General features: G+C 39.7%; 1 protein-coding gene across 2 annotated transcripts; it reads right to left on the bottom strand.

Annotated features, from left to right (window-relative positions):
• Positions 1-58: 58 nt before the first annotated feature.
• LOC149794721 (uncharacterized) lies at positions 59-26,792 on the bottom strand. Of its 2 annotated transcripts, none has more exons than XM_089963964.1 (4): positions 26,664-26,744; positions 23,145-23,296; positions 1,312-1,537; positions 59-807 (listed from the first exon to the last, which is right to left on the bottom strand). In XM_089963964.1, exons 2-4 carry the CDS (start codon positions 23,286-23,288, stop codon positions 605-607), a joined length of 573 nt encoding a protein of 190 aa, XP_089820090.1. In that variant the 5' UTR covers positions 23,289-23,296; positions 26,664-26,744; the 3' UTR covers positions 59-604. The 2 variants fall into 2 exon arrangements, with proteins under 2 accessions (XP_089820090.1, XP_089820089.1); XM_089963963.1 differs by having other exon boundaries at positions 65-807; positions 26,669-26,792.
• Positions 26,793-27,006: the final 214 nt, after the last annotated feature.

Below are 27,006 nucleotides of genomic sequence, written 5' to 3'. Positions count from 1 at the left end.
GTGAAAACTTTCTCTTTCAGTACTAGATCGATTTAATAAGTTTCTCTAGAAGTGAAGGTGTACTCTTTCAGTAAAATATATATTTAAAACTTTTTCCTAGAGATTATCAGTTATTAATTGAAACTAAATGTGCACCATTTTTAATGAGTTTAATAATTTATTTTTTATATACTTCTCTTGAATTCCACTGAAGACATGTGTAACTGCTGATTAAGCGCTTATTTTGGAATTCGAAATTTACAGAAGTAATTTGTTTTACACATTCCCTGAAAAATATCTTCCGGAATATTTGCGTTTTGATGGCAGTACTAAAACTAGATATCCTGCAGCAATACTATGAATATCCGGTCAGATATTGCAGCATTTTAACACATTATACAGTTTGTACACATATAAATGAAAAAGGCAACGTCACTTTAGCTAACACTAGCACAAAGCTTTAATCATTTTCAAATCATGTAAAAGCATTCTCACTATCTCGATTTTATAAACACTTTGAGTAGTTCCTCACTTTGGACCAACCGTGTTTCGAATACTGGGATTTGTTGAAACATGGGAATTACTATGTAAGAGCATTGTTACCAGACATTTAAAATCTATAATGCTACTGTTCAAGGACATCCACACACATTTTTCTGTATTTCTCAAGAGGTTCTATCTCAATATCAGGTTCCTTGGCTTTCTCATCCCATGTGCGCATGCGCACAATGATGTCAAATAATGGACTTTTCTCAAAAGCCAGAGCCTCCTCTGACGTCATAGGGCCACCTTGATGTTCAAGTGTTTTCTTACTTGCTGATGATAGATCTGGAGATAGAAATGTGTTTTAGAATTAAGTACCCTCACCATCCCCCACTTTCGTGTTATCAATTAACTCAAAAGCTTGTGCAGTAAATAAGATATGTTGACCGAACTTTTTTTTTTTTAAGAGCGTCGGGTTTAAGAAAAATGTGTCTATTTTCCGATAAGAAGTGCAAACATTATGTATAGGTATTTTACCCGCTTTCGTAGTGTTCACTTATTTTGGGTATATAGTTCATATATATGAAGATAGTATTCATTCTAATCTTGTTTTTCAAGGAAATGTTTGCGAAACAAAGCTTGAGCTATGAAATTAGGAAAATAAAATCATATAGAAGGAAATATTTCACACCACTACGTACTTGTATGAAGTGATCGAAATTATTGAAAATCTCATTTAAGGATGAGAATACATTTACAAACTAAAAAAAACCGCAAATGCATCAGTTATTAATAGCTTACCCTTGTACAACTAAATAAACTCAAATGCATCAGCTATTAATAACTTACTTTTGTAATATTCCTGATCCTTATACACGAGGTATCGCTTTGCTTGCACATGGCTCGCCACGATCTCACAAACAATGTCTGAAAATCCCATCTCGCGCAGATAATCCCCTCCAACTTTACAATGATCTCTGGTACCTAGATTTACTTGATCTGTTATCATCTCCTCGAGTCCTTGGTCCAGTCCTATCAGGTGTCCGATGTCATGGAGGAAAGCCCCTAGAACCACCTTGGCACGGGAAAAATTTAAATTATCTGATAGTATATAAGTACTTTTAGGGCACGATTTGACGATATATGAAACGTTTATATTAAAATGGGTCGAGACTTAATGGGGGTTTGTGGAAATGTAACATTATGGGGTACTATGGAGATATATGGCAATTTAAACTTGGGTTTGGATCGATATTGAGTTGATGGGAATTTAACGTTAGTATTTAGGACGGTATGGTTCCCTATGGGAATTATGGCACATTTTGGACAATATGGTTGTCTATCGGAATTACCACTAGCAGTTTATGATGTTAACGGGGGGGGGGGGGGGGGTCAACACAAGCAGCTTAAAGGCTCCTTATGGAAATTTAACATTACGCATGGCATTGTGGACTCTTTGTGGAACGAAACTTAACTGGACAATATACGATTTATGAAAGTTGAACAGAGGGGTCTGACACACCTAAGAACAAACATAGATTTACCCTTATTAATCAATACATATTATATTTGACCAAAACCTATTTTAACTTAATATCATCTATTCTGACACAGCAAGATCTATTTTCGACTGACCATTGCCTAGTGTACCCGACCAGCACCGATTCTGCCCGACCAACACCTATTTTGGCTGACATGTTTTGACTAAGCGGCACCTATTCGGACTGAACATACCATTGTTGACTGCCCTAAGAACTGGGAATTCCGACTATATATTGACAAACTAATAGGAAAGTTCACCTGTTTTATGAAAATTGTGTAATATTTTATAAACTTGTAAAAACAAGCCCTCAGTTTCTAGAATTAGCAGTAAGGTTTCGTGTACAATTAAACAGAAAGCATGAAGTACGTTCTTGTTTTCAATTGCTGGGAGCTTAACATTAGGACCATTATATACCTGTATGCAAATATTATAAGAAACTACAAATAACATGGCGAGAAGGACAAATAAACATTTAATTATAGACATTGACTTTTTGTACTATCCAACACTCACAACATTACTATTCAACACCCACCTTTACAATCGAACACATGTCTTAACTATCCAAATACCACCATTACAGGCCAACACCTACTCTTACAAACAACACGGATGAGGGAAAGGGGTAATATGTAATGGTCAACATCTCAAATCAGTACAAACCAACAACCACCCGTACCATCCAACAAAAACCTTTACAAACAAAACGGATGAAGGAAAGGTGAGTTATGTGTTGGGCACTAACATACAAAACTGTAGTCCAGAATGGATGAGGATAGGTATGAGATAATTAATCGTCAGTAACATACACGTTTATAAAGACAACTCCCATGCGTACAAACAGGACGGACGATGGAAAGAGAAATTATATTATGGATATTAACAGGCGTATTAAATATCCAACAACGCACTAGTATAAACGAAACTTATGAGGGAAAATGCTCTGTGTTATCATAGAATCATTATTACACGCTGTTATCTTCAAATATCAAGTTAATTATAAAGAAGTTATGAAGATAACGGAAAGTAATGTTTCTTCTTATTGTTATCTTTTTATATTTTTATAATCACGTGATTTACAAAAAGACACAAACACGTAATATCACACATTACCTGAGAAAGGTAGAAAGTTATGTTATTTAACTTTGTTTATGAATAAAAAGAAGGACATAAACATAGACCATAAAATACGCACAAACCTTATAAAAATATAGAAACTGATAAGAATGATTAGAATTATGCTTCTGCCGCCAAGAAGGTCCGCTGATTTAGTCTTGAAAAGAGCTCCGTTTAATCTTGAAACCCGCTGAACCAGGTTGTACAGCCAAGACACCTTAATGCCCATCAAGCGTGTCTCAGTCAATCTATATTGACTAAAAGTAAGTTGTGAGCCTCATTAGTCGTACTTTTCACGTTCTCTAATTTAGGCAAGATTATTTCTTGGTGCTAAAACTGGTCTTATAGCTATGTTTAGTCATTCACGACATCAATTTGCATCATTTGAGTATGCCCGAATTATTTTAAACTCCAGGTCATCAATCGTCTTCTCTTTGGCAAAAAGTCTTCCTCCTCTCTCAGGATGCACCCTTTTCTCGATCTGTTTTAGGACCATATCGTTTTCATGTCCAGATTTATCCAGAAATATATGCTAATCACGGATTTGCAATCGAAACTAAACAAGGTGTTGAGCTTGTGGAGATCTGATGCAATTCAATCATTATCTTCATGTACCATGTGAAGAATTCTTAACAGCAACAATTTCACAATATCAATTTTTTTAAATTTATCTACATACTTGTAACCTGTCACTAAACGGCGCTAAATGCGCTACCTGTTCACAACACACTATTAGAACCTACTAACAACTTTTACATACACAAACACAAACATGGAGATATAGGACGAAGGCTGATGCTTTATTAATCAGAAATTTCCATAAACGTACAAGTAAGTGACGGTGGCATTTGTAATATGTTCTCTTTAATATAACTTTCTTTTTGCACGGTCACAAAAGAACACAAAATATTTGTCTGAAATAATAAGTCGATCTCACTGTCATCAACAAAGTTATTGTATTCAACATTCTTTTATGATTCCTTTAATTTAAAAAAAATTGTTTATGACATCTAAATATTAATAACTTACTTTCTTTACTTTTCTTGGAATATTTTGATTTCAAGCGATTTTGTTTCCAAGTAGTTCCAAGCAGTTCCCTATTTTAAACTTGTGTAGGTTTAGGAATCGACATTTTTCCCCCAATGTTATCTTTGTACCTTATCTGGCATTTTATTGTTACCTTGTACAACGCGAGTGATTGTTGATCATATAAATCTCTCATTGTGCACGAGGAAACTGACGGGTAGAATTAATAAGCTGTACCTGGTTGTCTCAGCCTAAAAATGATCCGCTACGGTTTTCAACGTGTCAAACCAAAGCTAGCTAAAATCTCTTGTCAGTAGAACAGAAAACAAATACGAGTTTGACTTAACGCCTAGATCTGGAGGTGATCATTTGGGGAATAGTCAGAGACCTCCTGACCCAGAGACAGGACTTGTTGCCAGACAGAAGAAGATTGATGAAGCGGGATCAATGCACTTGCCATATGTCAATCGAATGCTAATTAATCGAGTATATGTGGAAACTTTACTAATACAGTTCGGGATGTGCCAATATTAATATATATATATCATTTCAGACAAATCCGAAGGCCCTTTACATGGTCATCTAGCATTCGATAAGAGCATAATGATATTATTAAAATTCGTATGTATTGTGTGTATTTTTCTGAATTTTGTGTGTTGATGTCCATGCATATATTTGTATTTAAAATATAACTTAAATAATTTACTCTGCCTTGGTAATTTGTGATTGCACGTGTTTTTCTAATTCAATGCAAAATATAATGAAAACAAATATTCATTTTATACGTAAGTGTGTAGGTACTGTGAGTAGTTGTGTAAGTGACTCTGTGCTAATATACTATCTTTACGTCGTACAAATAGAAAATGGTCAGTTAGAATAGATACTGGTCAGTTAAATTATGTGCTTTGAGTAGAAATATGCCCAGGACAGTCAAAATAGGCTATGGGCAGAGAGGATACAGTCTGTCAGAACACGTGTTGATCAGACGGAGTAGGTGTTGGTTAGCCTAAACAGAATTTAGTCAGTCAAATTTGGTGTTGGCTAAATAGACGTTTGTCCAGCAAAATAGGTAACGCCAGTAAAATTAGGCATTGGTCAGTTAAAGAGGTGTGGGTCATCTGAATAGGCATTTTATAGTTATGATGAGTTATTGTCTGTCCTTAGGCGTAGCGGTGTGTGTGTGTGTGTGTGTGTGTGTGTGTGTGTGTGTGTGACTCACTATGTTCATGTTTCAGAGACAAACCTGGTTCCGTCATGCTACATTTCCGTGTTCCCATGTGCCCCCATAAGTCATATATGTAATGTCAAGTTTCCGTTCCCATTAGGAGACTATAATGTATTGGATATTGTTCAATTCCTGGGAGTGGGGAGGTGGAATATAAAAAAAAAACAAAAAAACGTTTGTGTTTCATTCATGGTTTACCCTATAAGAAGCCAATTGTAGATTCTCACTGGGGTGGGGGGTGGGTGGGGGCTATGCCGCTCAAAATTTGCCTTAATGTTATTTGCCATTGAGGCTATAAACCTGTAATGTTAAATTACCATAGATGACCACACCCTTCCAAATTCGCCTGAATGTTGTTTCCCTACGAGGGCTATAATGTACTTGACGCTAATACTAAATTACCAATCAGAACGCTCGTTTCATTCTCTGCTGAGTGTACCGCTCCGGTGGCATAGTGATTAGAAGGTCCGACTCAGATGCGGGAGGTCGCGAGTTTGAAACCCGGCCGAGTTATACCAAAGGCTAATAACAATTGTACTAACAGCTGCTTAGGCTCTCACAATTGGGAAGTTAGTGTGAGGACTTGTCAGCCGGGTGTCAGGCTAATGTGACTGGGTGGGACATCATGATACATGTCTACGGCACGATGCCACTGTGCTAGACATCCTTATAAACTGCCACACTGCAGACATCGTGGTGATATGAGTAGTATATGGGGTCACCCTAGCGTCAAGTGGACTTACCATGCAAAAACAGTCGATTCACTCTGGCGTCAAGGGGAATTTAACATGGGAAATTTTAACATGGATGGAACTGTAGAGCGTCAAGGGAATTGAACATGGAAATTGAACAGGACCAGTACTTTAACGTCAATGGGACTTTAACGTTAAAATATGGGGTTTGCACTTTGTCGTAAATGGAAATTGAACATGGGAATGTCACCTGGATGTCAATGGGAATTGAACTTTGGGTGACGTCATGAGGTTTATAGGGTCAAAAACATTTTATAGGGATTTTAATGTATTTGTAAGGACAAAGGGTAGATAGGGACAAACATACAAATACACATTTAAACACACAGAAAAGACGACAGAAATGTTCTAAAACAAGCCTCACAGAGAGAATAATGGCTCAAAAAAGAAAAGTCTATTGTATGGGTTCAAAACATTTATTCAAGTATATACATGGGCTCTCTGGCCTGTGCTTTGGTCTAAGCACTATCCATTTAATACATAAACATTTCTACATCAAACAAACCTATTTACTAGTTATTTAGTTCTTGGCTCTAGTAAACCTGTTTACATTTAATGTTCATTTATAAGAAAAAGCTAACACAAAACAAGTAACATGCAATCAAATAGGACAAAGTTCATGTTTCTCTCTCTCTCTATTCGTCTCACACGTTGTTAAAAATCTGGTCAGCTAGCACTTGTGTCCCAGCGTAGATATTTCCCATCACTTAATCCGTTTCATTCATAAATCGGTTGTTATATCCATCGTGCTAGGTACACTTATCAGTAAGCAGATCAAGTACAGTCATCGTCTTCTTCCCATGGAGGTACAATGTATACCATATGAATGGTTACTTGTCCTTCGTTGATGTCAAATTTTCCTCTCATCGACTGCACGTCTTCAATAGCCCTAAAAAGTTTGGACGAAGTTATTTCTGCAGGTGTGCTAAATCCGAGACATACAGGTGAGTTCAAACTGTCGCGATACATAGATAGGCTCAAACGACCTCGATCTTTGACTTGGCAATGACATTTGAGTTCCTCTAACAGTGAGTCAAGTAGGTCCGTAATGAAACCTGCTACTTCCTCGGCTGAAATGTCAGACGCGAAGTCTCTAAATTTCACCGTGTAGGTGTAAGTTGTCGTTCTAAATTTTCTTGAGGTCGCTGTCTGAGTCATTTGGATGCTAAAATACTCCTGTAGGTCTACTGAATCCTTTCCCTTCTTGGACGCACTTTGCTGTGACGGTATGGTAGTGAAAGAGGTCAGTGATGTTTGTTCCTTCTCTTTTTTCATCTGCGTATATTTATTCATCTTTCTCGTTGCTTGTCCTCGCAATGAAGTGTCGTTCTTGGAAGTCGTCCCTTTTTATACTGGGTGATATCAGTATGTCCATAAGGTAAAGTTTTGTGGTCTGGAAGTTTCACTAGCTGCACGTAGTTTGTCATGGCGTTAGTACATAAATAACTAAGATGTGTTACTGCATTGGTGATGTGATAGTGAGGCAAAGAATCACACCTGAGTTTCTCGTTGGACTTGAGTCTTACGCTCTATACTTGCTGTTTGAAGGGATTCATTTTTTCTCAATTGGTCTTAGTAGTGACAATGAACTGTTGGTCTTGGACGTTGTCCTTTTTTATATGCTGACCAATATTGATGTGACCGTACGGCAAAGTAAAGTGGTTGGGAAGTCGCACTCGCTTCTGGTACACGATTTGATAGACTTTTTCCAAGGGTCGACTGACGATGTGGTGAGTGGGTAAACGTACAATCTTGTTCGGCTGGTAGGTGGTCACTTTAAATTTTGCATCCTCTCCAGACTGCAATGCTTCTTTCAATACGCCAAAGTTGACCACACGACTGGTACGATAATTCAGAGTCAATCCTTTCACTTTACACTCTGTGTGCACTTCTCCTTGTGGGTCCCGGTATTCGTAGCCGTAATTTTTAGGACCGCCACTCGCGAAACTTAGAATCTTGTCGTCAGGATGTTCGTCTGTCCAGGCTCCTAAACGGTCTCCTTCGATGTTAGGGTGTTGCTGACCCGGTCGATCGATGTAGATGCAACTGTCCGTGTCAAAGTACAGGACGCGATCCCCTAACAGTTCTAAAGCTTCGTACAATTTTAAGCGAGCATGAGCTGTCACGTAAGCCGCAATGATGACATTTCCAAAAGGGTCGTCTTGTACAAAGTCCAGATCTTCTTCGTAATTGACCAAGATCAAATTCTCTCGAACGACGTCCATGTGTTTCATGTATTTGGTTTTGTCGTGAATCATCTGGAAGTAGCGGGAAGGTTCTGTCAAATATTCCGTCTTGGGTAAACACGGTCGTTGTGCCATTTTACCCCACAAGCAATTTAACATCACTTTGGCAAACGATCGCCTGCCTTCGTTTTTCTCGATGTGGTCTAAAGTGATGCCTTCTTGTTCCAGGTATTTCTCTTTGAATTTTATTTGGTCTTCGGGAGTGTGACACCAGGAAGGATAGCCGCTGGCTTCTTGCTTCAGTTTCAAAAAGGCATCCACGTAGTCTGCGAAAATGCCTTTCTGAGTAGGGTCACCCTTGTGGTATTGTTGTGTCTTGGGAAAGTGGCAAATTTCGTACACTTCTAACAGTTGGTATCCCATGTCCATAGCTTTGAACAATTCTACGCTGACCCAGGTTCCCGTCAAGGCACGTTCTTCCTGGGTGTGCTGACAAGGCTGATCTTGGTTGCACGTTTCGGCACAAGTACGGCACAAGGGAAACATCAGTTTGCCTGGACAATGGTGAGGTAAGACGGGATGGTATAGGTTCGTGGGAGGCAAAACTTTGCACTTGATCAAGCCTTCGTATTGTCGAATGTTGACCAGGTCGATGTGTTCCGTCAGCAATCGCGGGTGCCCTGTAGGAAAGCGACAATATTTGCACACGTAGGGATACAGCGAACACACATCCAAGTATTTGATTTCTTCTCCTTTCTCTTCGTCGGCTTGGTACAGCAAACAGGTGGCATTGGTCCTTCCTCCGTACAAACTATCCCTCGGGTTCAACGGGTCCATGAACTGGTAACTTTCCACGACACGTTTAAACTCGGGATCGATTTTCAAACGGTGATCGTATTCGTGTTCCCACATTTCCACCACTTGGTATCCTTGCTGTTCTAACTTCAAGCGTCGCTGACAAGTGTCCTGGTACAGGTCTTCCATGGTCCGTTGTAAAAACTGATTTTTAGTGTCACGGTCAGGGTAGCAGACGGGACATCCGTGAAATAAGCAACCGTTAAACTCATACACGATCTTGGGGTTTTTTAAGTCCCAGCCATCGACCGAATACGTTCCGATGGTCCTTTCGCCTCCTCCGTTGCGGGCATGCTGAATCCATTTGCCTTCCTTGTCGCACAAGTAATGTAACCAGCGTAGGGCTTTGACCGAGTATTGACGCTTGACATAGTTGGTCGTTTGAGGACTGATGACAGCCACGGTCTTTTGAGGCATGAATCGTTGGCGGTACACTAAGGAACACGCTTTGGCAATGGTACAAGCTTCTTTCAAAGGATCGACCCCTCCGTGTTCCATGAACAGTTCTCGAAATTTTCCACAGCAACGTCGTAAAATGTCCACGTCGGAACGACAATACTTTAACATTTCTTCCTGAAAGTCGAAGGGGTCAGAGGCATGAGCCTGGTACCAAGCGTAGAAATCTTCTCGTTGTTCGGTACGCATGTTGTCGGGGTCGTAATAGTGAGCCTCAGGCAAATGGGGTAGAACGGCATGTTGATTGGCTTCCGTATTGAAAAAGTGTGGAAAGTACCCTTTAGCCATTTCTGTCATTCCAAACGTTTTAGGCATTCGACTCAAAGGCATGGCCAAGTAACTCATCGAATCTTTAAACTGCACTTGTCCCACTTGCATGAAAATGATTTTGGCTCCGTTCAAAGTGACTTTAGGACGTTCGGTGCCATGTTCCGTATAGTACCTCAAAAGAAACTGTCCATCGTATCCGGAGAAATTGTGAGCCATCACTGTGGCATGGCGATGACAATCTCGGTAACGTTCGATGTCCTCTTTGCTCCATGTCTTGTCGATGGGGTCTAAGACCCATTTGGCAAAATCGTCTAGCGTCTTTGGTCCTCGAAAGATTTTTTCACGCCCTCCAGGAATTTTGCTGCAGTGAGGGCAATAACTGAAGATAGGTTCTTGAATACACTTCTCGCACGCTCGATGAGCCACGCAGAAATTAGGAATGTGAATGCCAGTCTCTTGCATGCATTCGAAATCGAAAAAGATGAAATTGCCTTTCTTCTTGTGACCGGCCTCTTTCTCTGGTGGGGGTTGGTATTTTTGCACGTAACATTGGTGTTCCAAGTCCACGATGTGGTGACAAATGTGACATTTTTTCTTTCCTGAACATACGTGTGCCTTGACACTATTGGTACGTATGCCTTGTCCACACGCGGGGCACAATCTCAGCAGTTGACAAGCGCATTTCTTCTGTGAACCTTGCGTCTTCAAATGTTGTTGGTAACAGGTAGGACTGACAAACGTGCGCAGACAAGTTGAACAAGGCACTGGTTCTTCGCTCAGACAGGGTTGAGAGGCCAAACATCCTGAGCATTTCCATCCACAATGTTTGTGTTGCTCTCGATTATTATAACCATAGTCACATTTCTCACAATAATAAACATATCCCAGGAATGCAGTGATACTGGTAATGGTATCGAAATGTTCATCGTGATGATAAAGGTGAATGTATTTTCCGTCCTTAAAATGTTGGCCTCGAAACAACAGAGGCCCGCGCATTTCTTGAGGGTGCACTTTCAAGGTGTAGCGTGGAGCTAGGGCATCTTGCAATTTTTGCATCTCAGGAATGCCACAGGGTGTGTCTTTGGACAGTCCGGCTTGTTGTAACAGGAGTTCTGCTTCATTTCGTTGTTTGGCTCGGTCGGATTGTTGAATAGTTTTCCAGATTCTTTTCCATTCTACCGTGTCGTTCTTGTTGGCATAGGTTCGTCCCACCACGATGGCACGGGCTAAACACATCTGGTCATGAGGGTTGTTAATTCGGACGAGACTTGTTTTGGTGTTGCGAAGGTCGTCCACCAATAAGACCTTTTTGCGTCCTGTCCCTTGAGGAAGAGAGACGTGAGCCATTTTCAGTGTGGCTTTACCATCGGTGATGACAAACTTGTCATTGGATTGTTGCACCTGTTGTATCTTGTCCATGACTTTGGAAGGGGTCAGTTCTGCGGGTCTGCTAAACTCGATCCAAACAGGGGATTTCAAGCTGTCGTGTTGTATGGATAGTGTCAAGCGATCGTCTTCTTTGGGTTGACATTGTCGCTTGAGTGTGGTGAGCAAAGAATCCCACATCTCGGTGATGAACCCTTCTGCTTTCTCCAACGGTACGTCGGACTTGAAATCTTTAAACTTCACCGTGTAGGTGTAAGCCGTGGTTCTAAATTTTCTAGAGGAGCGCTTTTCCGTCTCTCGAATGTGATAGTACTTTTCAGGGTTGACTGGTGAACTTTGGTTTGGAGTAGACTCTCTCTGTCTGGTCGCAGACGTGGAAGGTGTTGGTTCAGGTTCGCTCATGTCTTCTATTTGAGCGAACACTTCTTTTCGTGTGTGAGGCGATACGTCACTTCGCTGCCTCTTACGTTCTTCTTCTCTCTCACTGAAATCGTGCGATCGTTTCATCTCGATTGCTGATTCAGAAATGATTTAACCAAGTTCATTCTTTCCATATATACCCTCTCTACCTCTCGTTGTGACAATGACTTGGTATATTTCACAAGGCAAGTGAAAGCCAAGCATATAGGAACCCAACGACAGCGTTGCGTCTTAAACACCTCATGCATCTTGACGACCCTTCGATTCAAACCCTACCACAAAAGAAAATAGTTGCAAGAAAAATAAAACAGACAGTTGGTGTCTTCAAGAGAGCTAGAGACGGCACTGTGTCGCTGGGACACGTACGTACGTACTCCAGAAAACTACGCTACTCGACAACGTGAGTGTGCTTGTCAAAATGTTTGAATAAGATTAAAAATGTTTGTCAGTTTCAAAACGCGAACCAGTACTGTGGCCGTTTAATATTTGACGTGGCAAGAAGAAATGGTACAATACGCAACAAAGGGTTTGTACGTTTACACTCCAATCTGTCTGTACTGCAATGGTAACAGCGCTCTTGCGTTGGCATTATTTTGCCACACTACCTTTTAAATAAAACAATGCATCACTCATCATAAACGATTTCATTGGCTATACTTATTTTCTTACCGCTTTCGCTTCGAATTGACTTCAGTACCTTTTCGCACAGCGACAAGATCGGACGTGTTTTTTTATTCTGCGTCTGGTCGCTACACTACTTGCCCTGAATTTACAACCAAACAATGTGTTACACATTGTAATTGACTTCATTGGCTAACCGATATTTTACACTTCTGTCTCTGTTGATGTGAGTGTGCTTGTCAAAATGTTTGAGTAAGATTAAAACTGTTTGTTAGTTTCAAAACGCGAACCAGTACTGTGGCCGTTTAATATTTGATGTGGCAAGAAGAAATGGTACAATACGCAACAAAGGGTTTGTATGTTTACACTCCAATCTATCTGTACTGCAATGGTAACAGCGCTCTTGCGTTGGCATTATTTTGCCACACTACCTTAAAAAAAACCCAATGCATCACTCATCATAAACGATTTCATTGGCTATACTTATTTTCTTACCGCTTTCGCTTCGAATTGACTTCAGTACCTTTTTGCACAGCGACAAGATCGGACGTGTTTTTTTTTATTCTGCGGCTGGTCGCTACACTACTGTCAACAAGCCCTGAATTTACAACCAAACAATGTGTTACACATTGTAAGTGACTTCATTGGCTAACCGATATTTTACAATTCTGTCTCTATTGATGTGAGTGTGCTTGTCAAAATGTTTGAGTAAGATTAAAAATGTTTGTCAGTTTCAAAACGCGAACCAGTACTGTGGCCGTTTAATATTTGACGTGGCAAGAAGAAATGGTACAATACGCAACAAAGGGTTTGTACGTTTACACTCCAATCTGTCTGCACTGCAATGGTAATAGCACACTTGCGTTGGTATTATTTTGCCACACTACCTTTAATAAAACCCCAATGCATCACTCATCATAAACGATTTCATTGGCTATACTTATTTTCTTACCGCTTTCGCTTCGAATTGACTTCAGTACCTTTTCGCACAGCGACAAGGTCGGACGTGTTTTTTTTATTCTGCGGCTGGTCGCTACTCTACTTGCCCTGAATTTACAATCAAACAATGTGTTACACATTGTAAGTGACTTCATTGGTCAGTCGATATTTTCCACCGCCTTAGCTTCAAATTGGTTTCACTTGTTATTCGACCCGTGAGATGATCAGACACGTTTTTCTGTACCTGACCATTAGTCACTTCACAAACAATAAAACTAAAACACAAATGATCACGCCATGAGCGGCTCATGGAAATTATGTTAGTCATGTTACGAAATATAGCACGACTTGTTTGGATGTACTTTTCTGTGGTCACTCTTTAATTACATGCGTCTTCAGTTCACTCTTGTGATATTTTTTGTAAAGGATGTATTTTTTCTATGGATGTGATTGTGTAATGTTCTATATGTTCTTTTATGTTTTCAGTGATTTTACTTTATATCTATATTTTAATTTAGATGTATAGACTATGTAGTCTGAAATAAAGAATTCTTCTCTTATCTTATGTAAATGGAATGAGTGTTTCTTTGAAACTTTCATAAGGAAAATGTGCCATAAAAACAAACGTACGTGTCGTCATATTTTTAAAGTAGGAATACATGATCTCTCCCTCTCTCTCTCTCTCTCATTGTAGTTTTGATTTATACCCTAATGGAATATGTTACCGTTTGAAGATACCTCTCCAAAATTGTGATCAGTAGTCACCATAATTACGTGAACTGTTCGTCATGTCATTTTTTTCAAAAGTTTACACTCTAAAAAATTGTAGAACGATTTTTTTTCTTCCATCAGTAAATCTTTGTATGAAATAAAAGCTTGAGTTTGCACAATTCTGGTATCTTAACTTTATCCGGTTTTGGAACTGCAATATGTCACGCAATTTTTTTCTTTTAACGTTAGATTTACAGTTTTTCAGAAAAAAGACAATCACACGGCTTTTTTTAAGAATGAAACAAATGACATTGCACTGTATAACCCTGCCTATGGTTAACTCTGAATTCTAAAGTCAAAACATGGTTTCAGGAAAAAATGTAACAATGTTTGTCCTATATTCTCTCAGTTTACACTGAGGATAGGACGAACATTGTTACATTTTTTTCCTGAAACCATGTTTTGACTTTAGAATTCAGAGTTAACCATAGGCAGGGTTATACAGTGCAATGTCATTTGTTTCATTCTTAAAAAAAGCCGTGTGATTGTCTTTTTTCTGAAAAACTGTAAATCTAACGTTAAAAGAAAAAAATTGCGTGACATATTGCAGTTCCAAAACCGGATAAAGTTAAGATACCAGAATTGTGCAAACTCAAGCTTTTATTTCATACAAAGATTTACTGATGGAAGAAAAAAAATCGTTCTACAATTTTTTAGAGTGTAAACTTTTGAAAAAAATGACATGACGAACAGTTCACGTAATTATGGTGACTACTGATCACAATTTTGGAGAGGTATCTTCAAACGGTAACATATTCCATTAGGGTATAAATCAAAACTACAATGAGAGAGAGAGAGAGAGGGAGAGATCATGTATTCCTACTTTAAAAATATGACGACACGTACGTTTGTTTTTATGGCACATTTTCCTTATGAAAGTTTCAAAGAAACACTCATTCCATTTACATAAGATAAGAGAAGAATTCTTTATTTCAGACTACATAGTCTATACATCTAAATTAAAATATAGATATAAAGTAAAATCACTGAAAACATAAAAGAACATATAGAACATTACACAATCACATCCATAGAAAAAATACATCCTTTACAAAAAATATCACAAGAGTGAACTGAAGACGCATGTAATTAAAGAGTGACCACAGAAAAGTACATCCAAACAAGTCGTGCTATATTTCGTAACATGACTAACATAATTTCCATGAGCCGCTCATGGCGTGATCATTTGTGTTTTAGTTTTATTGTTTGTGAAGTGACTAATGGTCAGGTACAGAAAAACGTGTCTGATCATCTCACGGTGCGAATAACAAGTGAAACCAATTTGAAGCTAAGGCGGTGGAAAATATCGACTGACCAATGAAGTCACTTACAATGTGTAACACATTGTTTGATTGTAAATTCAGGGCAAGTAGAGTAGCGACCAGCCGCAGAATAAAAAAAACACGTCCGACCTTGTCGCTGTGCGAAAAGGTACTGAAGTCAATTCGAAGCGAAAGCGGTAAGAAAATAAGTATAGCCAATGAAATCGTTTATGATGAGTGATGCATTGGGGTTTTATTAAAGGTAGTGTGGCAAAATAATACCAACGCAAGTGTGCTATTACCATTGCAGTGCAGACAGATTGGAGTGTAAACGTACAAACCCTTTGTTGCGTATTGTACCATTTCTTCTTGCCACGTCAAATATTAAACGGCCACAGTACTGGTTCGCGTTTTGAAACTGACAAACATTTTTAATCTTACTCAAACATTTTGACAAGCACACTCACATCAATAGAGACAGAATTGTAAAATATCGGTTAGCCAATGAAGTCACTTACAATGTGTAACACATTGTTTGGTTGTAAATTCAGGGCTTGTTGACAGTAGTGTAGCGACCAGCCGCAGAATAAAAAAAAACACGTCCGATCTTGTCGCTGTGCAAAAAGGTACTGAAGTCAATTCGAAGCGAAAGCGGTAAGAAAATAAGTATAGCCAATGAAATCGTTTATGATGAGTGATGCATTGGGTTTTTTTTAAGGTAGTGTGGCAAAATAATGCCAACGCAAGAGCGCTGTTACCATTGCAGTACAGATAGATTGGAGTGTAAACATACAAACCCTTTGTTGCGTATTGTACCATTTCTTCTTGCCACATCAAATATTAAACGGCCACAGTACTGGTTCGCGTTTTGAAACTAACAAACAGTTTTAATCTTACTCAAACATTTTGACAAGCACACTCACATCAACAGAGACAGAAGTGTAAAATATCGGTTAGCCAATGAAGTCAATTACAATGTGTAACACATTGTTTGGTTGTAAATTCAGGGCAAGTAGTGTAGCGACCAGACGCAGAATAAAAAAACACGTCCGATCTTGTCGCTGTGCGAAAAGGTACTGAAGTCAATTCGAAGCGAAAGCGGTAAGAAAATAAGTATAGCCAATGAAATCGTTTATGATGAGTGATGCATTGTTTTATTTAAAAGGTAGTGTGGCAAAATAATGCCAACGCAAGAGCGCTGTTACCATTGCAGTACAGACAGATTGGAGTGTAAACGTACAAACCCTTTGTTGCGTATTGTACCATTTCTTCTTGCCACGTCAAATATTAAACGGCCACAGTACTGGTTCGCGTTTTGAAACTGACAAACATTTTTAATCTTATTCAAACATTTTGACAAGCACACTCACGTTGTCGAGTAGCGTAGTTTTCTGGAGTACGTACGTACGTGTCCCAGCGACACAGTGCCGTCTCTAGCTCTCTTGAAGACACCAACTGTCTGTTTTATTTTTCTTGCAACTATTTTCTTTTGTGGTAGGGTTTGAATCGAAGGGTCGTCAAGATGCATGAGGTGTTTAAGACGCAACGCTGTCGTTGGGTTCCTATATGCTTGGCTTTCACTTGCCTTGTGAAATATACCAAGTCATTGTCACAACGAGAGGTAGAGAGGGTATATATGGAAAGAATGAACTTGGTTAAATCATTTCTGAATCAGCAATCGAGATGAAACGATCGCACGATTTCAGTGAGAGAGAAGAAGAACGTAAGAGGCAGCGAAGTGACGTATCGCCTCACACACGAAAAGAAGTGTTCGCTCAAATAGAAGACATGAGCGAACCTGAACCAACACCTTCCACGTCTGCGACCAGACAGAGAGAGTCTACTCCAAACCAAAGTTCACCAGTCAACCCTGAAAAGTACTATCACATTCGAGAGACGGAAAAGCGCTCCTCTAGAAAATTTAGAACCACGGCTTACACCTACACGGTGAAGTTTAAAGATTTCAAGTCCGACGTACCGTTGGAGAAAGCAGAAGGGTTCATCACCGAGATGTGGGATTCTTTGCTCACCACACTCAAGCGACAATGTCAACCCAAAGAAGACGATCGCTTGACACTATCCATACAACACGACAGCTTGAAATCCCCTGTTTGGATCGAGTTTAGCAGACCCGCAGAACTGACCCCTTCCAAAGTCATGGACAAGATACAACAGGTGCAACAATCCAATGACAAGTTTGTCATCACCGATGGTAAAGCCACACTGAAAATGGCTCACGTCTCTCTTCCTCAAGGGACAGGACGCAAAAAGGTCTTATTGGTGGACGACCTTCGCAACACCAAAACAAGTCTCGTCCGAATTAACAACCCTCATGACCAGATGTGTTTAGCCCGTGCCATCGTGGTGGGACGAACCTATGCCAACAAGAACGACACGGTAGAATGGAAAAGAATCTGGAAAACTATTCAACAATCCGACCGAGCCAAACAACGAAATGAAGCAGAACTCCTGTTACAACAAGCCGGACTGTCCAAAGACACACCCTGTGGCATTCCTGAGATGCAAAAATTGCAAGATGCCCTAGCTCCACGCTACACCTTGAAAGTGCACCCTCAAGAAATGCGCGGGCCTCTGTTGTTTCGAGGCCAACATTTTAAGGACGGAAAATACATTCACCTTTATCATCACGATGAACATTTCGATACCATTACCAGTATCACTGCATTCCTGGGATATGTTTATTATTGTGAGAAATGTGACTATGGTTATAATAATCAAGAGCAACACAAACATTGTGGATGGAAATGCTCAGGATGTTTGGCCTCTCAACCCTGTCTGAGCGAAGAACCAGTGCCTTGTTCAACTTGTCTGCGCACGTTTGTCAGTCCTACCTGTTACCAACAACATTTGAAGACGCAAGGTTCACAGAAGAAATGCGCTTGTCAACTGCTGAGATTGTGCCCCGCGTGTGGACAAGGCATACGTACCAATAGTGTCAAGGCACACGTATGTTCAGGAAAGAAAAAATGTCACATTTGTCACCACATCGTGGACTTGGAACACCAATGTTACGTGCAAAAATACCAACCCCCACCAGAGAAAGAGGCCGGTCACAAGAAGAAAGGCAATTTCATCTTTTTCGATTTCGAATGCATGCAAGAGACTGGCATTCACATTCCTAATTTCTGCGTGGCTCATCGAGCGTGCGAGAAGTGTATTCAAGAACCTATCTTCAGTTATTGCCCTCACTGCAGCAAAATTCCTGGAGGGCGTGAAAAAATCTTTCGAGGACCAAAGACGCTAGACGATTTTGCCAAATGGGTCTTAGACCCCATCGACAAGACATGGAGCAAAGAGGACATCGAACGTTACCGAGATTGTCATCGCCATGCCACAGTGATGGCTCACAATTTCTCCGGATACGATGGACAGTTTCTTTTGAGGTACTATACGGAACATGGCACCGAACGTCCTAAAGTCACTTTGAACGGAGCCAAAATCATTTTCATGCAAGTGGGACAAGTGCAGTTTAAAGATTCGATGAGTTACTTGGCCATGCCTTTGAGTCGAATGCCTAAAACGTTTGGAATGACAGAAATGGCTAAAGGGTACTTTCCACACTTTTTCAATACGGAAGCCAATCAACATGCCGTTCTACCCCATTTGCCTGAGGCTCACTATTACGACCCCGACAACATGCGTACCGAACAACGAGAAGATTTCTACGCTTGGTACCAGGCTCATGCCTCTGACCCCTTCGACTTTCAGGAAGAAATGTTAAAGTATTGTCGTTCCGACGTGGACATTTTACGACGTTGCTGTGGAAAATTTCGAGAACTGTTCATGGAACACGGAGGGGTCGATCCTTTGAAAGAAGCTTGTACCATTGCCAAAGCGTGTTCCTTAGTGTACCGCCAACGATTCATGCCTCAAAAGACCGTGGCTGTCATCAGTCCTCAAACGACCAACTATGTCAAGCGTCAATACTCGGTCAAAGCCCTACGCTGGTTACATTACTTGTGCGACAAGGAAGGCAAATGGATTCAGCATGCCCGCAACGGAGGAGGCGAAAGGACCATCGGAACGTATTCGGTCGATGGCTGGGACTTAAAAAACCCCAAGATCGTGTATGAGTTTAACGGTTGCTTATTTCACGGATGTCCCGTCTGCTACCCTGACCGTGACACTAAAAATCAGTTTTTACAACGGACCATGGAAGACCTGTACCAGGACACTTGTCAGCGACGCTTGAAGTTAGAACAGCAAGGATACCAAGTGGTGGAAATGTGGGAACACGAATACGATCACCGTTTGAAAATCGATCCCGAGTTTAAACGTGTCGTGGAAAGTTACCAGTTCATGGACCCGTTGAACCCGAGGGATAGTTTGTACGGAGGAAGGACCAATGCCACCTGTTTGCTGTACCAAGCCGACGAAGAGAAAGGAGAAGAAATCAAATACTTGGATGTGTGTTCGCTGTATCCCTACGTGTGCAAATATTGTCGCTTTCCTACAGGGCACCCGCGATTGCTGACGGAACACATCGACCTGGTCAACATTCGACAATACGAAGGCTTGATCAAGTGCAAAGTTTTGCCTCCCACGAACCTATACCATCCCGTCTTACCTCACCATTGTCCAGGCAAACTGATGTTTCCCTTGTGCCGTACTTGTGCCGAAACGTGCAACCAAGATCAGCCTTGTCAGCACACCCAGGAAGAACGTGCCTTGACGGGAACCTGGGTCAGCGTAGAATTGTTCAAAGCTATGGACATGGGATACCAACTGTTAGAAGTGTACGAAATTTGCCACTTTCCCAAGACACAACAATACCACAAGGGTGACCCTACTCAGAAAGGCATTTTCGCAGACTACGTGGATGCCTTTTTGAAACTGAAGCAAGAAGCCAGCGGCTATCCTTCCTGGTGTCACACTCCCGAAGACCAAATAAAATTCAAAGAGAAATACCTGGAACAAGAAGGCATCACTTTAGACCACATCGAGAAAAACGAAGGCAGGCGATCGTTTGCCAAAGTGATGTTAAATTGCTTGTGGGGTAAAATGGCACAACGACCGTGTTTACCCAAGACGGAATATTTGACAGAACCTTCCCGCTACTTCCAGATGATTCACGACAAAACCAAATACATGAAACACGTGGACGTCGTTCGAGAGAATTTGATCTTGGTCAATTACGAAGAAGATCTGGACTTTGTACAAGACGACCCTTTTGGAAATGTCATCATTGCGGCTTACGTGACAGCTCATGCTCGCTTAAAATTGTACGAAGCTTTAGAACTGTTAGGGGATCGCGTCCTGTACTTTGACACGGACAGTTGCATCTACATCGATCGACCGGGTCAGCAACACCCTAACATCGAAGGAGACCGTTTAGGAGCCTGGACAGACGAACATCCTGACGACAAGATTCTAAGTTTCGCGAGTGGCGGTCCTAAAAATTACGGCTACGAATACCGGGACCCACAAGGAGAAGTGCACACAGAGTGTAAAGTGAAAGGATTGACTCTGAATTATCGTACCAGTCGTGTGGTCAACTTTGGCGTATTGAAAGAAGCATTGCAGTCTGGAGAGGATGCAAAATTTAAAGTGACCACCTACCAGCCGAACAAGATTGTACGTTTACCCACTCACCACATCGTCAGTCGACCCTTGGAAAAAGTCTATCAAATCGTGTACCAGAAGCGAGTGCGACTTCCCAACCACTTTACTTTGCCGTACGGTCACATCAATATTGGTCAGCATATAAAAAAGGACAACGTCCAAGACCAACAGTTCATTGTCACTACTAAGACCAATTGAGAAAAAATGAATCCCTTCAAACAGCAAGTATAGAGCGTAAGACTCAAGTCCAACGAGAAACTCAGGTGTGATTCTTTGCCTCACTATCACATCACCAATGCAGTAACACATCTTAGTTATTTATGTACTAACGCCATGACAAACTACGTGCAGCTAGTGAAACTTCCAGACCACAAAACTTTACCTTATGGACATACTGATATCACCCAGTATAAAAAGGGACGACTTCCAAGAACGACACTTCATTGCGAGGACAAGCAACGAGAAAGATGAATAAATATACGCAGATGAAAAAAGAGAAGGAACAAACATCACTGACCTCTTTCACTACCATACCGTCACAGCAAAGTGCGTCCAAGAAGGGAAAGGATTCAGTAGACCTACAGGAGTATTTTAGCATCCAAATGACTCAGACAGCGACCTCAAGAAAATTTAGAACGACAACTTACACCTACACGGTGAAATTTAGAGACTTCGCGTCTGACATTTCAGCCGAGGAAGTAGCAGGTTTCATTACGGACCTACTTGACTCACTGTTAGAGGAACTCAAATGTCATTGCCAAGTCAAAGATCGAGGTCGTTTGAGCCTATCTATGTATCGCGACAGTTTGAACTCACCTGTATGTCTCGGATTTAGCACACCTGCAGAAATAACTTCGTCCAAACTTTTTAGGGCTATTGAAGACGTGCAGTCGATGAGAGGAAAATTTGACATCAACGAAGGACAAGTAACCATTCATATGGTATACATTGTACCTCCATGGGAAGAAGACGATGACTGTACTTGATCTGCTTACTGATAAGTGTACCTAGCACGATGGATATAACAACCGATTTATGAATGAAACGGATTAAGTGATGGGAAATATCTACGCTGGGACACAAGTGCTAGCTGACCAGATTTTTAACAACGTGTGAGACGAATAGAGAGAGAGAGAAACATGAACTTTGTCCTATTTGATTGCATGTTACTTGTTTTGTGTTAGCTTTTTCTTATAAATGAACATTAAATGTAAACAGGTTTACTAGAGCCAAGAACTAAATAACTAGTAAATAGGTTTGTTTGATGTAGAAATGTTTATGTATTAAATGGATAGTGCTTAGACCAAAGCACAGGCCAGAGAGCCCATGTATATACTTGAATAAATGTTTTGAACCCATACAATAGACTTTTCTTTTTTGAGCCATTATTCTCTCTGTGAGGCTTGTTTTAGAACATTTCTGTCGTCTTTTCTGTGTGTTTAAATGTGTATTTGTATGTTTGTCCCTATCTACCCTTTGTCCTTACAAATACATTAAAATCCCTATAAAATGTTTTTGACCCTATAAACCTCATGACGTCACCCAAAGTTCAATTCCCATTGACATCCAGGTGACATTCCCATGTTCAATTTCCATTTACGACAAAGTGCAAACCCCATATTTTAACGTTAAAGTCCCATTGACGTTAAAGTACTGGTCCTGTTCAATTTCCATGTTCAATTCCCTTGACGCTCTACAGTTCCATCCATGTTAAAATTTCCCATGTTAAATTCCCCTTGACGCCAGAGTGAATCGACTGTTTTTGCATGGTAAGTCCACTTGACGCTAGGGTGACCCCATATACTACTGATATGACCGAAACGTTGTTAAGGTTAAGATCAAAATCCCAATCACACACACACACACACACACATTCTCTGCTGTGACAGGATATACAGATAAACCTTTTGTCGAGCTAAGGTAATCAGAAGGCAAATTGGTGAGCAGTGATATCCTCTGACAATGAGGGCTATCACTTGAAATTATAAATAATAGTTTATGGTGCAAATAGCTAGGTTGATTGATTGTCTTTATGTTCTCATTTAGATAGCTGAACACACACACACACACACACACACACACACACACACACACATATATATATATATATATATATATATATATATATATATATATATATATATATATATATATATATATATATATACATACATACATACATACATATATATCCACATAACTGGCTTAGCACAGGATCATAGAACGTAAAAATAGTACCGACAAGAATATATATCAGTCATTCTGCCTCACCTCGTTTGGGCAGTCTTCCTTCTCCGCAAGCATAGCACATTGAATAGAGTGCTCAGTTTTGGATACGCACTCTCCAAGATAGTTACTAGCTCCATGTTTCTCGTATAGACTGAAAATCTTGTTTACTTTCTCCGTTACATCCATCCTAAGGCCTACAAAATCAGCACGACATTTTAGTTATACCGCATGACATAAATCGGATAGCAAGCTAGTATAATTCAACTTGATTTTACAAGTAAGTTGTCAGGAGGTTGTAGAAATGTATGACCTCCCCTACTCCTTAAGGATTTTGGTTATCGTTATCTAGATGGTTGTCGTTATCTAGATGGTTATCGTTATCTAGATGACCGACTGCGGTATTAATGCCAGGATCGAGTAAACAACAAAATAAAACATGAAATTAAAGATGCAATAATAGAGATCTGAACAGATATGTATAATAGAAGAACACGAGCCCCCGTATGTAATATGCAACAATTTAATCAATTACATAAAAAATGAAATAGTACATGTTGCGTGAATGAGTCACTTTCTCTCAGAAATAGAATTACAAAATTATGTGAAATTCAATTATCAGTTCTATTATACTGATAGAACAAAATTCGTCATATGATCAAGTGACTGATCAATCTCAAATTGCCGGCATGACTGCATAAGCTGGCGCTTCCGGTTTTTTCACAATCATTGTTGGTGATTGGTCGCCTTCCCCCCTCTGTCTGTCTGTCTGTTTCTCTCCCCTCTCTCTCTCTCTCTCGCCTCATCTGATCAAAACTCTCTTGGATTTACACTATGCTCTTTTTCCCCCACTGTTTTCTTTTCCTTGCTTTCCCGAGAGAATTGACTCTGTCTCTTCTCTGGATACGGGCCACTAAAAGATGAAGACCCCCTTGTCCTTTGGACATTTTTTTTAACGAGAGAAATTACATAATAAAATTTTCCTCGGAGTCCCTCGGACTTTCCCCCTTCGAGGAAAAACTTGGACTGATTAAATTTACATTAGGAACTAATTTAAAACCCCGAATTCCGTCTGGGAATGTAAACACACTCGTTCAGTTTAGCCAATTAGAATGTCTACTTTACCCGCAAAAACTCTTTGTCACTTCCATCGAGTTTCAAATAATCGTTTTAAGTCCACGTGTATTAAGAACTATTCTGGAAAATATCATTTTATGGCACCTGTGTTAAATACACCACACTTTCCTTCAAATTTCCATGGTTCGTCTGTTCTCTTGTCATTTAATGCTACATGACCTTACACTGACATATCAGTCGGACAAATACCCAATGAACACTAATTAAAATTAAGTTCATGCCTCCAAGCAGGGGAAGTTAATTACTGCGAGCTGCCAAGTTATAGCAGACCTGGCTGATACATCAATCTTAATGTTTACGTGTCACGTTGACTCCGACAGGGAGCACTGTGAAATTATCTCTACAAAATTTGGCATCATTACGTCAGCAGAGGGTCAAAAGTGGTGATGACCTTAGCTGGTTATAAGCTATGGATGCCTCATATAACAGCAGTTTATAATATTCCTAAATGTGAAATATTAAAACTTCTTGGCGAAATAAGTTTCGTATGTTTCATTCCTAGATTTTCGTATGTGAAAAATATATCCTCATATTTCACATGTGAAAAAACAATATTTCCCATCATGCCTTTCGGCGCTGTATTGTGTGTGCCTACAAAAGTTGTACCTGTGGCAACAAAACGAGTACTTTGTGAGCTGGAACAAATAAAAGAAACTGTTTTACACATCAGACATGGGAATTAACTTTTGATGAGACTCCTTTGACATCTCTCTGCAGTTATTTCCCCACACTTCACTGACTGCAATGATAAACCACTGAGATAAATTATGACTATCTTTGTTTTCAGAAAAGGTCAATTATTTGTAAAAATATCAAACAATGTAATTTACTGCTACAGGTAAATCCAATCTTGCTTCTTATTTATACCATTAGCCTCTGAATGTGAGGCGAATTAACGAAAAAGACGTGGGGTGAGGTGTTGTGCGGAGTGTGAGTTTAGTCTTCTAAACTTCGATTCTGGAGCAAGTTTAATGTATAATAAAAATAAACGCTTTAAAAAGAAAATGTAAATACCGATATATTTTATCTCGTGGTACCAAAAATTGTATATTTTAATTCGTGGCTTCGCCACTCTCTAATATATCAGGTTTTCGGTACCACACGATGAAATATATCCGGTATTAACGTAGGAAAAGAAATATTCTCAATATCAGGGGTCTAAAACTCAAAACACTCTGAGGGCCGCATGATGGCATTTTCGATGGTCCAAGGGCCTCACCACCTTTGTTATCTGTCGGGATACCTTGTAACGCCAATTAATTTTCGGGCCACAAGCAAAATGATACTTAGATTATACTTGAAATTCTGTGCCCCTATAGCACAAAACTAAAACTAAAATTTTAAGTTACCTGGCTTATATCGAAAGACAGAAGAGACAATTGAATCGTAATTGAGTATATTTCTATCAAATATAAATGCAGTTATTTTTAATAAAAACAGACAATATTGTCTTTTTAAAAATATTTTATGATGTCCCTAAGCTTGTCACCTTGAAAGAGTATTTTTGGAAAATGATCTCGGGGATACAATAACAGTTACGGAAATAAAATTTCATAGCATGTGTATTATGCCAGAATTTTTATATACAAATGCTTTTCGCAAACACGTGCATGTTCCAAAGACAGCTCACAAACTAGTTTTAATAAGTAGGGTATTTGTGGTGGAGATTATGGACGTAGGATGGATGATATTGAATGTAAGCGATAACCGTTCAAAGAAATTTCGTCTTTAGTGTATTAAAACGAAACATTTGCCTAACGGAGCATGACTTTGTACCGAATGTCAAAATCGATTATTCTTGAAATACTTTTTTAAAATATGAAAATATATATTAACAATTGGCTTTTTAACTTGAACTATAATTCAGTGATTGATTTCAGCATATGTAAATTGAAAATCATTACATGTTTATACTTGTTTGTGTATCCATTTGTTTATGCGTCTATTTATTGATGGATCTATTTGTTTATAAAAGAATAACAAAGATTGTTGAAATTTCAATGTTTTACTTGAACAAAAAAAAAAAGAAGAAAAGTCACGCATTTGTTCTCGTACAACTGATATGCACAACAGAGTGTGGTGTTATATTATATCCTTGCGCACAAAATGAGACATGCCCTCATAATTATGTGGGATGAACAATGATGTGAGGTGCCGGTTTGTGTGGCTAGAGAATCGAAATGGCGGATATGGAAGTACACACGTTTTGTTACGTCACGTAAATACAACAGATACGGCTTGGCGGGCCGCATGCGGCCCGAGTGCCATGTGTTTGAGATCCCTGATCTTTATGTTCCCAAAATGAAAAATGCGTAGAATAATTCTCAAAGTGAACTTACTTACACATACAAAATTAATAAACAAGTTACGGTATAAACAAAGGTTCAAAATGTAGAAGCACTTGTATTGTTTAGCAATTACACCGACCTTACCTTGATGCCCTTCAACGTGAGCTGGCTTTCGTCCACCCAAACACTGACCCTATAAAGCTAAATATTAGCCCCTGCCGTCCTAGATTAGATAGGAGGGAAGAGTATTGATATGTGTCGAGGTAGTAAAAGGTAAGCGACATTCTGACATTAGGAATTCACTATCATTGGTATATATGTTCGATGAGATACAGCAGACGACAGTTACACACAATTCATTTATATATGAATAATGTTAACAGCATGCCTGCACGTTACTACCAACATTGTGCTGATTCAAAGTTTAATTATAAACATTTGAATATAAAGAATTGCAAACACTTATTTTTAAATATATGTAA

Source organism: Sinohyriopsis cumingii, chromosome 7, assembly GCF_028554795.1.
Source record: "Sinohyriopsis cumingii isolate HCF-2022 chromosome 7, ASM2855479v2, whole genome shotgun sequence".
Classification (NCBI taxonomy): domain Eukaryota; kingdom Metazoa; phylum Mollusca; class Bivalvia; order Unionida; family Unionidae; genus Sinohyriopsis; species Sinohyriopsis cumingii.
The sequence above is the reverse complement of the archived record's forward strand: the minus strand, read 5'-3'. Positions and strand labels throughout refer to the sequence as shown.